This window comes from Panulirus ornatus, chromosome 68 (assembly GCF_036320965.1).
Source record: "Panulirus ornatus isolate Po-2019 chromosome 68, ASM3632096v1, whole genome shotgun sequence".
NCBI lineage: Eukaryota > Metazoa > Arthropoda > Malacostraca > Decapoda > Palinuridae > Panulirus > Panulirus ornatus.
In genome coordinates, this window is record NC_092291.1 from 24,245,892 (window position 1) to 24,259,194 (window position 13,303).

The following is a 13,303-nucleotide window of genomic DNA, read 5'->3' on the forward strand; positions in this document are numbered from 1 at the left end:
CAAGGTAGCGCAAGGAAACAGACGAAAGAAATGGCCCAACCCACCCCCATACACATGTATATACGTACGTCCACACACGCAAATATACATACCTACACAGCTTTCCATGGTTTACCCCAGACGCTTCATATGCCCTGATTCAATCCACTGACAGCACGTCAACCCCGGTATACCACATCGATCCAATTCCCTCTATTCCTTGCCCTCCTTTCACCCTCCTGCATGTTCAGGCCCCGATCACACAAAATCTTTTTCACTCCATCTTTCCACCTCCAATTTGGTCTCCCACTTCTCGTTCCCTCCACCTCCGACACATATATCCATTTGGTCGATCTTTCCGCACTCATTCTCTCCATGTGCCCAAACCATTTCAAAACACCCTCTTCTGCTCTCTCAACCACGTTCTTTTTATTTCCACACATCTCTCTTACCCTTACGTTACTTACTCGATCAAACCACCTCACACCACACATTGTCCTCAAACATCTCATTTCCAGCACATCCATCCTCCTGCGCACATTTCTATCCATAGCCCACGCCTCGCAACCATACAACATTGTTGGAACCACTATTCCTTCAAACATACCCATTTTTGCTTTCCGAGATAATGTTCTCGACTTCCACACATTCTTCAAGGCTCCTAGGATTTTCGCCCCCTCCCCCACCCTATGATCCACTTCCGCTTCCATGGTTCCATCCGCTGCCAGATCCACTCCCAGATATCTAAAACACTTCACTTCCTCCAGTTTTTCTCCATTCAAACTCACCTCCCAATTGAATTGACCCTCAACCCTACTGTACCTAATAACCTTGCTCTTATTCACATTTACTCTTAACTTTCTTCTTTCACACACTTTACCAAACGCAGTCACCAGCTTCTGCAGTTTCTCACATGAATCAGCCACCAGCGCTGTATCATCAGCGAACAACAACTGACTCACTTCCCAAGCTCTCTCATCCACAACAGACTTCATACTTGCCCCTCTTTCCAAAACTCTTGCATTCACCTCCCTAACAACCCCATCCATAAACAAATTAAACAACCATGGAGACATCACACACCCCTGCCACAAACCTACATTCACTGAGAACCAATCACTTTCCTCTCTTCCTACACGTACACATGCCTTACATCCTCGATAAAAACTTTTCACTGCTTCTAACAACTTGCCTCCCACACCATATATTCTTAATACCTTCCACAGAGCATCTCTATCAACTCTATCATATGCCTTCTCCAGATCCATAAATGCTACATACAAATCCATTTGCTTTTCTAAGTATTTCTCACATACATTCTTCAAAGCAAACACCTGATCCACACATCCTCTACCACTTCTGAAACCACACTGCTCTTCCCCAATCTGATGCTCTGTACATGCCTTCACCCTCTCAATCAATACCCTCCCATATAATTTGCCAGGAATACTCAACAAACTTATACCTCTGTAATTTGAGCACTCACTCTTATCCCCTTTGCCTTTGTACAATGGCACTATGCACGCATTCCGCCAATCCTCAGGCACCTCACCATGAGTCATACATACATTAAATAACCTTACCAACCAGTCAACAATACAGTCACACCCTTTTTTAATAAATTCCACTGCAATACCATCCAAACCTGCTGCCTTGCCGGCTTTCATCTTCCGCAAAGCTTTTACTACCTCTTCTCTGTTTACCAACTCATTTTCCCTAACCCTCGCACTTTGCACACCACCTCGACCAAAACACCCTATATCTGCCACTCTATCATCAAACACATTCAACAAACCTTCAAAATACTCACTCCATCTCCTCCTCACATCACCACTACTTGTTATCACCTCCCCATTTGCGCCCTTCACTGAAGTTCCCATTTGCTCCCTTGTCTTACGCACTTTATTTACCTCCTTCCAGAACATCTTTTTATTCTCCCTAAAATTTAATGATACTCTCTCACCCCAACTCTCATTTGCCCTTTTTTCTCCTCTTGCACCTTTCTCTTGACCTCCTGTCTCTTTCTTTTATACGTCTCCCACTCAATTTCATTTTTTCCCTGCAAAAATCGTCCAAATGCCTCTCTCTTCTCTTTCACTAATACTCTTACTTCTTCATCCCACCACTCACTACCCTTTCTAATCAACCCACCTCCCACTCTTCTCATGCCACAAGCATCTTTTGCGCAATCCATCACTGATTCCCTAAATACATCCCATTCCTCCCCCACTCCCCTTACTTCCATTGTTCTCACCTTTTTCCATTCTGTACTCAGTCTCTCCTGGTACTTCCTCACACAATTCTCCTTCCCAAGCTCACTTACTCTCACCACCCTCTTCACCCCAACATTCACTCTTCTTTTCTGAAAACCCATACAAATCTTCACCTTAGCCTCCACAAGATAACGATCAGATATCCCTCCAGTTGCACCTCTCAGCACATTAACATCCAAAAGTCTCTCTTTCGCGCGCCTGTCAATTAACACGTAATCCAATAACGCTCTCTGGCCATCTCTCCTACTTACATAAGTATACTTATGTATATCTCGCTTTTTAAACCAGGTATTCCCAATCATCAGTCCTTTCTCAGCACATAAATCTACAAGCTCTTCACCATTTCCATTTACAACACTGAACACCCCATGTATACCAATCATTCCCTCAACTGCCACATTACTCACCTTTGCATTCAAATCACCCAACACTATAACCCGGTCTCGTGCATCAAAACCACTAACACACTCATTCAGCTGCTCCCAAAACACTTGCCTCTCATGATCTTTCTTCTCATGCCCAGGTGCATATGCACCAATAATCACCCATCTCTCTCCATCAACTTTCAGTTTTACCCATATTAATCGAGAATTTACTTTCTTACATTCTATCACATACTTCCACAACTCCTGTTTCAGGAGTACTGCTACTCCTTCCCTTGCTCTTGTCCTCTCACTAACCCCTGACTTTACTCCCAAGACATTCCCAAACCACTCTTCCCCTTTACCCTTGAGCTTCGTTTCACTCAGAGCCAAAACATCCAGGTTCCTTTCCTCAAACATACTACCTATCTCTCCTTTTTTCACATCTTGGTTACATCCACACACATTTAGGCACCCCAATCTGAGCCTTCGAGGAGGATGAGCACTCCCCGCGTGACTCCTTCTTCTGTTTCCCATTTTAGAAAGTTAAAAAAATACAAGGAGGGGAGGATTTCTGGCCCCCCGCTCCCGTCCCCTCTAGTCGCTTTCTACGACACGCAAGGAAAGCGTGGGAAGTATTCTTTCACCCCTATCCCCAGGGATAATATACATATATATATATACTCATACACACACATACACAGACACACGCACATATATACACACACACACATACATATATATATACATGTGAAAAATGTAAGAAACAATTTAGAAAACTGAAAACTTCTAGCTTGAAATGAAATGAAAAAATGAATGTCACATAATGGTTCAACCTCTGGCTATGGAAAGGAAATGTTTAATTTATTTACACAAACGTCAATAGTAGTTCTCATCAATTTAACCACTGTATCAATATATATATATTTATCATTATTATCATTAGCCACTGTTTTCATGTATTGTATATCATGTAAAATATACTTCAATATTCTACGTTTCTATAGCTTTTTAATTAATTATGATACTTCAAAATCTAATCTGCTTAGTCACCAAACCATAAAAGACTTCCCTGTTTCATCTGAATTATTTTGTCATCCTAAGTAGTTACTGGAACTAACTGCTGACACAACTAATATCTACTCTGGTACAAAAGCCAATTAAATCAATATACTTAATAATCGATTAACACTTTATTAGTGCTGCTCATAACTTCATACATAAAAATACTGTAATACTAAACCAATGAAATCATCTTTTACTGGCCATCAATCTCCACTGAAGAGGTACTGTGAATGTATGCCTTTTGTTTCTTTTGAGTATGCCAGCTGTATAATTTACCATTATTGCACCCCTGTGATTTAACACAGCCTGCCATATTATGTCAAGCATAATTGCTCTTTACTTAAGCTTATATCAGGTTATCGGCATTTGACTATACTCTGATCACATTCTTGAGTGTGTCTGGAACAACTGATATTTATCTAAACATGTCAAACAATGTCATCATAACTATGATTTGCCATTCATAAGACTTGCAGAATTTATCTTATTAACAGTTCCTGTTAGCTTTTACCTGTAAAGAACTAAAATGCAAAATGTATCGCTAAAATTCCTTAAATATATGTCCCGTATAAAGAGAGCAATACTACCTTTTTGCACCATGTTATGTAGATAGCCTGAGTTTCTACACATACATCTAAGTGGCTACTTTTGCAAACATTCAGAGGTGAGGACTTCCCTACAATAAGGTACACCTCCATGTACAAGCAATCTGCTAATGAAATCCTTTCTTTTTACAATGTATTTACACCTAACTAAAATGCCTTTTTTTTTTTAAGTATTTGGTAAAGAATAAGTATCTTTCTACCTTCATCTTTCCTAATTGTCTGAGGCTTCTACATGAAGCTTCTCTAAGTCCCCCTCCATATATATTCACCAAAATAGCTTATTATACATTTTTTCATAGAAAAAGGTATTTTACTAAACAACACTATATGAATATCCTTTCTTCAAAGGATGTCCATCAAATTATAAAGAAACTTTTAAACTATTTACAGTCATGTGTGAGAAAATCACTGAGAATGAGTTAGTAAATAATCATCCCATCCCTAAAATCCGTTAATCCCTTTTCTACCAAACAAATTTCGATTTCATTCACTTAATTACATACATCCAAAAGAGCTCACCTTTGTCACCACACAAATGAATAAAGTACATCAACTGTGACAAACATTCACATATATTTAAATAACACACTTCAGCCACTCATTCACTATCAGACTAAATAAGAAAATAATACTTTTACAGAACAAATACTATGTATCAAAATCAAATAATGAAACAGGGAAACAAAACGGTTATCTTTGGTTACATATGAGGTATAAAAACTCATACTCAGGTCCTCTCATGCCAAGGTTACGACAATGCTTAAAAAAAAAAAAAAAGGTTTAAACACCTCATGTGTCAAGAGGCTATGACTGGCAACAATCTGGAGGCAAATTAAGCCACCAAAGACATCACACAAAAAGTATGAGCATTAAACTGCAATACTGAAAACCTGGAATGCCATCGAGGCCCCCAATGTAACTTCCTGACTTTTGTTGAACTCATTAAAAGATGAAAAATTAATGTAAAATTTTCTTAGCCTTTCTTGAGATGCCTTTCAAGAGGAAGGACATACATACCTTGATGATAAAATTTCTGTGACCAATTCTCCTCATTAATTTCTAAGAAAATCTTTTCAAAGATAATATTAATGAAAAATTAATTCTCTTATAAGGCATCCAATTCATGGCTCAAGACTTGTAAAAGAGAATATGATAAAACAACTACACTCCTTCCTTATCTATTAGGCTACCACCTACTTCCTGAGATGGTCCATAAGAACGCCAACACTACATAATTGAAGGCATCTAGCACATTCCAAACAATCTTTACTAATACTTCTAATAGTTCTTTCTGGCACCATAACTTAACTTTGTCAGCCAGATTTCATTCACCTTCTATTTTCTCCCCCATGGAAGACATGAGCACTAATCAACAAGGCTTTTCTGTAAGGATCTTAGACCAAACTTCCTAATTGCACGAATCATGAATTTTCTACATTTTCATACAAGCTACTTTCTAAAAAATCAACAAAGCATTTTGAGTATTAGTGAGTAAATTACCATAGAAGTCTGGCCCAAATCAAAAGCAGTAAAACCCAAAACTGCTAATCCCTTGAATATGTAATTCTGGCTCCCTGTGACAGAGTTAAATGAAAATCCCTACACTTATAATCAGGACAATGTCCCTGTACTAGCACTACAGATGAAGCATTAAGATATATCCAAAGTTTGTAGAGTAAAAATGAGTATAAAATGCCAAAGGCACTCTATGAAAAGAACACTCAGGAGAGATAAGAAGTCTGTTCTATGTTTCATCAAATCTGTACATGAAAGTGACGGAGGGGTTTGGTCTTGTGTAAAACCTTAAACTTTCTGCAGAGTGACTATGGACAATCCCCTTTCTTCGTAATATCCTAGAACTATTAGTAATAATCTACCGGTTAAACTTTTACTGGAGTTGTAGTGAAATCAACTGTATTTTTCATCCCAAAGTTAAAACCATTTATATGTAAGTACAAATGATTAATCTAATCATCTAAAAACCTTGACACTAACTATACCTAACTAACAATGTTGGATGCTGTAACAAGACCCAAGGTGCACTATTTGTGGCATTCCTAGCATGTATAGTATCATAATCAAGTTCAACAGCTAACGTTCCTGTTTTCATTATGTGACTGAGGGTCCCATAATGGTTTCCAACAAGTTTCTCATCTTGCTGCACTTTCCTCATGCCAGGGTGACCCAGCAAGATACCACCCACCACCAAGTGAACCACCACCACCACTAAGCACAAACCTATGCAGGCCCCAGAAGCATCCACACGACTGCAGCCTGGTGGAAGAGCTTTCTTAATGGAGCCCAACTGCAGGGGTTGAGGAGAAGGGGTTGGTGGAGCTGCAGAAGAGGTATAATCAGTCGTTTCTGTATCTGGATCTCGAGTCTCAGTTTTTCCTTCAGTGGTGTCAACTACTTGATGGGCAGTATGATCACTTGCATGAGAAACTGAAGAAGGATGTTCCCCTGTAAGGGTAGGAACTACCTGGCCTGGTTCTGTCTCTGTTCCATACATCAGCAAACTCCACTCCTTCACCTCAGCCTTACCTGGAAAGATATGTACCTTTGGGATAACAAAAATGACACACATATACAGTTTTTGCATAAAAACAATTTCCATTGAGACTATCTTAATTTGCATAGGTAAATAAGCTACATTTCATGTAGAAATACTACTTGTTCATTGTCAGTCCTTGTCTCCAATGTAAACTGGTAATAGCAAACAAACTTTCCCTTAAACTAAGCTTGTTTTTAGATTATGGGTAAACTTCACTACATGGTGTGTATGACAAAATTTAGAGTTGAAACTCATATTTAGCAAAATGTAGTTCAACTGATAACTTATACTACTGATATCTCATTTTTCAGACTTTGATCAATATAAAATTTTAACTCAAGCACCCAAGAAGCTGAGACATGCACAGCAATTCACAGTGCACAAGCTATACAGTTTTTGGAGGGATATGAGTAACTTAAGGAAGACAACAATGAAACAAATATATGCTGGTCACTCTGTATACAAAACCACAATCATCCTTAATCTTGAAAAAAACTGTGGTTGAACTTCCATATCACTAATGCACGATACTATTGGGCCCTGAGTCATGCAGTCTTATCCTGCTATTTCACACAATCAAAGGCATTATCAAAGCTCAAGTTTCACCGAGAGCTGCCATGAAATCCGTCTCACACTTTGATGAAAGTCTACTCCTTACCAGGCTCCAATTCCAGAGTGAACCGGAAAAAATTTAAACTTCAAAGTACCTTTAGATAATCCGTTTTTCCATTTCAGTCTGGATTAAAAACACTACTATATGAGCAATGTCTCAAAGAAATTAATAATCACTCTACTAATATAATTACAGGACTCCTTTTATGCTACTCCTGCAGCTTTTAGGCCATACGACAGTCATTAGCAGAGATATGATACACCACTTTAGAATTACAAATTCCATGACAAGATTGTATTCATTTTTGTTCACAGAAGATGATACAACCTTGCTGAAGGTTAATCTCCATAAACGATGGGACCTTTCGTAATCAAGGTTTGGTAATAGCAACCAACTAATATGCACCTGAAAATTCTAGTTTAGTCTAGTATCATTGATGAGCTTAAATTTTATTCATGTATTCAACAGCATAAAAAATGTAAAGTAAAATGCATTACTGTTATCATCATTATATCATCATTATATTAATTTTGCCTTTACTATTAAAATCACCATTATCATCAATACGATCATCACTACTATTCTTACTAGTGTTATTTTCATTTTTCATTTATCTATTATACTTAGTCGACATCTCCCGCTTTCGCAAGGTAGCTCAAGGAAACAGATCTTTCATCTGTTTCCTTGGCCCAACCTACCCACATACACATACACATACATAAACACCCACACACGCGCCACACACACACACACACACACACACACACACACACATATATTATTATTATTTTTATTTTGCTTTGTCGCTGTCTCCCGCGTTTGCGAGGTAGAGCAAGGAAACAGACGAAAGAAATGGCACAACCCACCCCCATACACAATGTACACACACACACGCCCACACACGCAAATATACATACCTATACATCTCAATGTACACATATATATACACACACAGACACATACATATATACCCATGCACACAATTCACACTGTCTGCCCCTATTCATTCCCATCGCCACCTCGCCACACATGGAATACCATCCCCCTCCCCCCTCATGTGTGCGAGGTAGCACTAGGAAAAGACAACAAAAGCCCCATTCGTTCACACTCAGTCTCCAGCTGTCATGCAATAATGCCCGAAACCATAGCTCCCTTTCCACATCCAGGCCCCACACAACTTTCCATGGTTTAACCCAGACGCATCTCATGCCCTGATTCAATCCACTGACAGCACGTCAACCCCGGTATACCACATCGGTCCAATTCACTCTATTCCTTGCCCGCCTTTCATCCTCCTGCATGTTCAGGCCCCGATCACACAAAATCTTTTTCGCTCCATCTTTCCACCTCCAATTTGGTCTCCCACTTCTCCTCGTTCCCTCCACCTCCAACACATATATCCTCTCGGTCAATCTTTCCTCACTCATTCTCTCCATGTGCCCAAACCATTTCAAAACACCCTCTTCTGCTCTCTCAACCACGCTCTTTTTATTTCCACACATCTCTCTTACCCTTACATTACTTACTCGATCAAACCACCTCACACTACACATTGTCCTCAAACATCTCATTTCCAGCACATCCACCCTCCTCCGCACAACTCTATCCATAGCCCACGCCTCGCAACCATACAACATTGTTGGAACCACTATTCCTTCAAACATACCCATTTTTGCTTTCCGAGATAATGTTCTCAACTTCCACACATTCTTCAAGGCTCCCAGGATTTTCGCCCCCTCCCCCACCCTACAATTCACTTCCGCTTCCATGGTTCCATCCGCTGCCAGATCCACTCCCAGATATCTAAAACACTTTACTTCCTCCAGTTTTTCTCCATTCAAACTTACCTCCCAATTGACTTGACCCTCAACCCTACTGTACCTAATAACCTTGCTCTTATTCACATTTACTCTTAACTTTCTTCTTTCACACACTTTACCAAACTCAGTCACCAGCTTCTGCAGTTTCTCACATGAATCAGCCACCAGCGCTGTATCATCAGCGAACAACAACTGACTCACTTCCCAAGCTCTCTCATCCACGACAGACTTCATACTTGCCCCTCTTTCCAAAACTCTTGCATTCACCTCCCTCACAACCCCATCCATAAACAAATTAAACAACCATGGAGACATCACACACCCCTGCCGCAAACCTACATTCACTGAGAACCAATCACTTTCCTCTCTCGCTACACGTACACATGCCTTACACACACACACACACACATATATATATATATATATATATATATATATATTCATATGTATTATATTATTGTTCGCTGATGATACAGCGCTGGTGGATGATTCATGTGAGAAACTGCAGAAGCTGGTGACTGAGTTTGGTAAAGTGTGTTAAAGAAGAAAGCTGAGAGTAAATGTGAATAAGAGCAAAGTTAATAGGTACAGTAGGGTTGCGGGTCAAGTCAACTGGGAAGTAAGTTTGAATGGAGAAAAACTGGAGGAAGTGAAGTGTTTTAGATATCTGGGAGTGGATTTGGCAGCAGATGGAACCATGGAAGCGGAAGTGAATCATAGGGTTGGGGGGGGGGGGGCAAAAATTCTGCTAGCCTTGAGGAATGTGTGGACGTCGAGAACATTATCTCGGAAAGCAAAAATGGGTATGTTTGAAGGAATAGTGGTTCCAACAATGTTGTATGGTTGCGAGGCGTAGGCTATGGATAGAGTTGTGCGGAGGAGGGTGGATGTGCTGGAAATGAGATGTTTGTGGACAATATGTGGTGTGAGGTGGTTTGATCGAGTAAGTAATGATAGGGTAAGAGAGATGTGTGGTAATAAAAAGAGTGTGGTTGAGAGAGCAGAAGAGGGTGTTTTGAAATGGTTTGGTCACATCGAGAGAATGAGTGAGGAAAGATTGACCAAGAGGATATATGTGTCAGAGGTGGAGGGAACGAGGAGAAGTGGGAGACCAAATTGGAGGTGGAAAGATGGAGTGAAAAAGATTTTGAGTGATCGGGGCCTGAACATGCAGGAGGGTGAAAGGCGTGCAAGGAATAGAGTGAATTGGAATGAAGTGGTACACCGGGGTTGACGTGCTGTCAATGGATTGAACCAGGGCATGTGAAGCGTTTGGGGTAAACCATGGAAAGTTGTGTGGGGCCTGGATGTGGAAAGGGTGCTGTGGTTTTGGTGCATTATTACATGACAGCTAGAGACTGAGTGTGAACGAATGTGGACTTTGTTGTCTTTTCCTTGTGCTACCTTGCGCACATGAGGGGGGAGAGGGTTGTTATTCCATGTGTGGCGAGGTGGCGATGGGAATGAATAAGGGCAGACAGTATGAATTATGAACATGTGTACATATGTATATGTCTGTGTGTGTATATATATATATATATATATGTATATATGTATACATTGAGATGTATAGGTATGTATATTTGCGAGTGTGGACGTGAATGTATATACATGTGTATGTGGGTGGGATGGGCCATTCTTTTGTCTGTTTCCTTGCGCTACCTCGCTAACGCAGGAGACAGCGACAAAGCAAAATAAAATAAATGAAATATATATATATATATATATATATATATATATATATATATATATATATATATATATATATATATATAAATATATATATATATATATATATATATATATATATATATATATATATATATATATATTATATTATTTTTTTATTATACTTTGTCGCTGTCTCCCGCGTTTGCGAGGTAGCGCAAGGAAACAGACGAAAGAAATGGCCCAACCCCTCCCCATACACATGTATATACATACGCCCACACACGCAAATATACATACCTACACAGCTTTCCATGGTTTACCCCAGACGCTTCACATGCCTTGATTCAATCCACTGACAGCACGTCAACCCCGGTATACCACATCGCTCCAATTCACTCTATTCCTTGCCCTCCTTTCACCCTCCTGCATGTTCAGGCCCCGATCACACAAAATCTTTTTCACTCCATCTTTCCACCTCCAATTTGGTCTCCCTCTTCTCCTTGTTCCCTCCACCTCCGACACATATAACCTCTTGGTCAATCTTTCCTCACTCATCTTCTCCATATGCCCAAACCACTTCAAAACACCCTCTTCTGCTCTCTCAACCACGCTCTTTTTATTTCCACACATCTCTCTTACCCTTACGTTGCTCACTCGATCAAACCACCTCACACCACACATTGTCCTCAAACATCTCATTTCCAGCACATCCATCCTCCTGCGCACAACTCTATCCATAGCCCACGCCTCGCAACCATACAACATTGTTGGAACCACTATTCCTTCAAACATACCCATTTTTGCTTTCCGAGATAATGTTCTCGACTTCCACACATTCTTCAAGGCCCCCAGGATTTTCGCCCCCTCCCACAACCTATGATCCACCTCCGCTTCCATGGTTCCATCCGCTGCCAGATCCACTCCCAGATATCTAAAACACTTCACTTCCTCCAGTTTTTCTCCATTCAAACTCACCTCCCAATTGACTTGACCCTCAACCCTACTGTACCTAATAACCTTGCTCTTTTTCACATTTACTCTTAACTTTCTTCTTCCACACACTTTTCCAAACTCAGTCACCAGCTTCTGCAGTTTCTCACATGAATCAGCCACCAGCGCTGTATCATCAGCGAACAACAACTGACTCACTTCCCAAGCTCTCTCATCCCCAACAGACTTCATACTTGCCCCTCTTTCCAAAACTCTTGCATTCACCTCCCTAACAACCCCATCCTTAAACAAATTAAACAACCATGGAGACATCACACACCCCTGCCGCAAACCTACATTCACTGAGAACCAATCACTTTCCTCTCTTCCTACACGTACACATGCCTTACATCCTCGATAAAAACTTTTCACTGCTTCTAACAACTTGCCTCCCACACCATATATTCTTAATACCTTCCACAGAGCATCTCTATCAACTCTATCATATGCCTTCTCCAGATCCATAAATGCTACATACAAATCCATTTGCTTTTCTAAGTATTTCTCACATACATTCTTCAAAGCAAACACCTGATCCACACATCCTCTACCACTTCTGAAACCACACTGCTCTTCCCCAATCTGATGCTCTGTACATGCCTTCACCCTCTTAATCAATACCCTCCCATATAATTTACCAGGAATACTCAACTTTTTTTTTTTTTATACTCTGTCGCTGTCTCCCACGTTTGCGAGGTAGCGCAAGGAAACAGACGAAAGAAATGGCCCAACCCCCCCATACACATGTATATACATACGTCCACACACGCAAATATACATACCTACACAGCTTTCCATGGTTTACCCCAGACGCTTCACATGCCTTGATTCAATCCACTGACAGCACGTCAACCCCGGTATACCACATCGCTCCAATTCACTCTATTCCTTGCCCTCCTTTCACCCTCCTGCATGTTCAGGGCCCGATCACACAAAATCTTTTTCACTCCATCTTTCCACCTCCAATTTGGTCTCCCTCTTCTCCTTGCTCCCTCCACCTCCGACACATATATCCTCTTGGTCAATCTTTCCTCACTCATCTTCTCCATGTGCCCAAACCACTTCAAAACACCCTCTTCTACTCTCTCAACCACGCTCTTTTTATTTCCACACATCTCTCTTACCCTTACGTTACTCACTCGATCAAACCACCTCACACCACACATTGTCCTCAAACATCTCATTTCCAGCACATCCATCCTCCTGCGCACAACTCTATCCATAGCCCACGCCTCGCAACCATACAACATTGTTGGAACCACTATTCCTTCAAACATACCCATTTTTGCTTTCCGAGATAATGTTCTTGACTTCCACACATTCTTCAAGGCCCCCAGAATTTTCGCCCCCTCCCCCACCCTATGATCCACT

The 13,303-nt window shown here is 40.6% G+C and overlaps 1 protein-coding gene across 4 annotated transcripts in view; it reads right to left on the minus strand.

Annotated features, from left to right (window-relative positions):
* LOC139747379 (furin-like protease 1) overlaps positions 1-13,303 on the minus strand; it is a 315,203-nt gene that overhangs the window by 157,034 nt on the left and 144,866 nt on the right. For all 4 annotated transcript variants that reach the window (XM_071659635.1, XM_071659633.1, XM_071659634.1 and 1 more), the window contains one exon: positions 6,523-6,828. In XM_071659635.1, the coding sequence (XP_071515736.1) occupies positions 6,523-6,828 (306 nt within the window). The remainder of the gene's footprint in view (positions 1-6,522; positions 6,829-13,303) is intronic.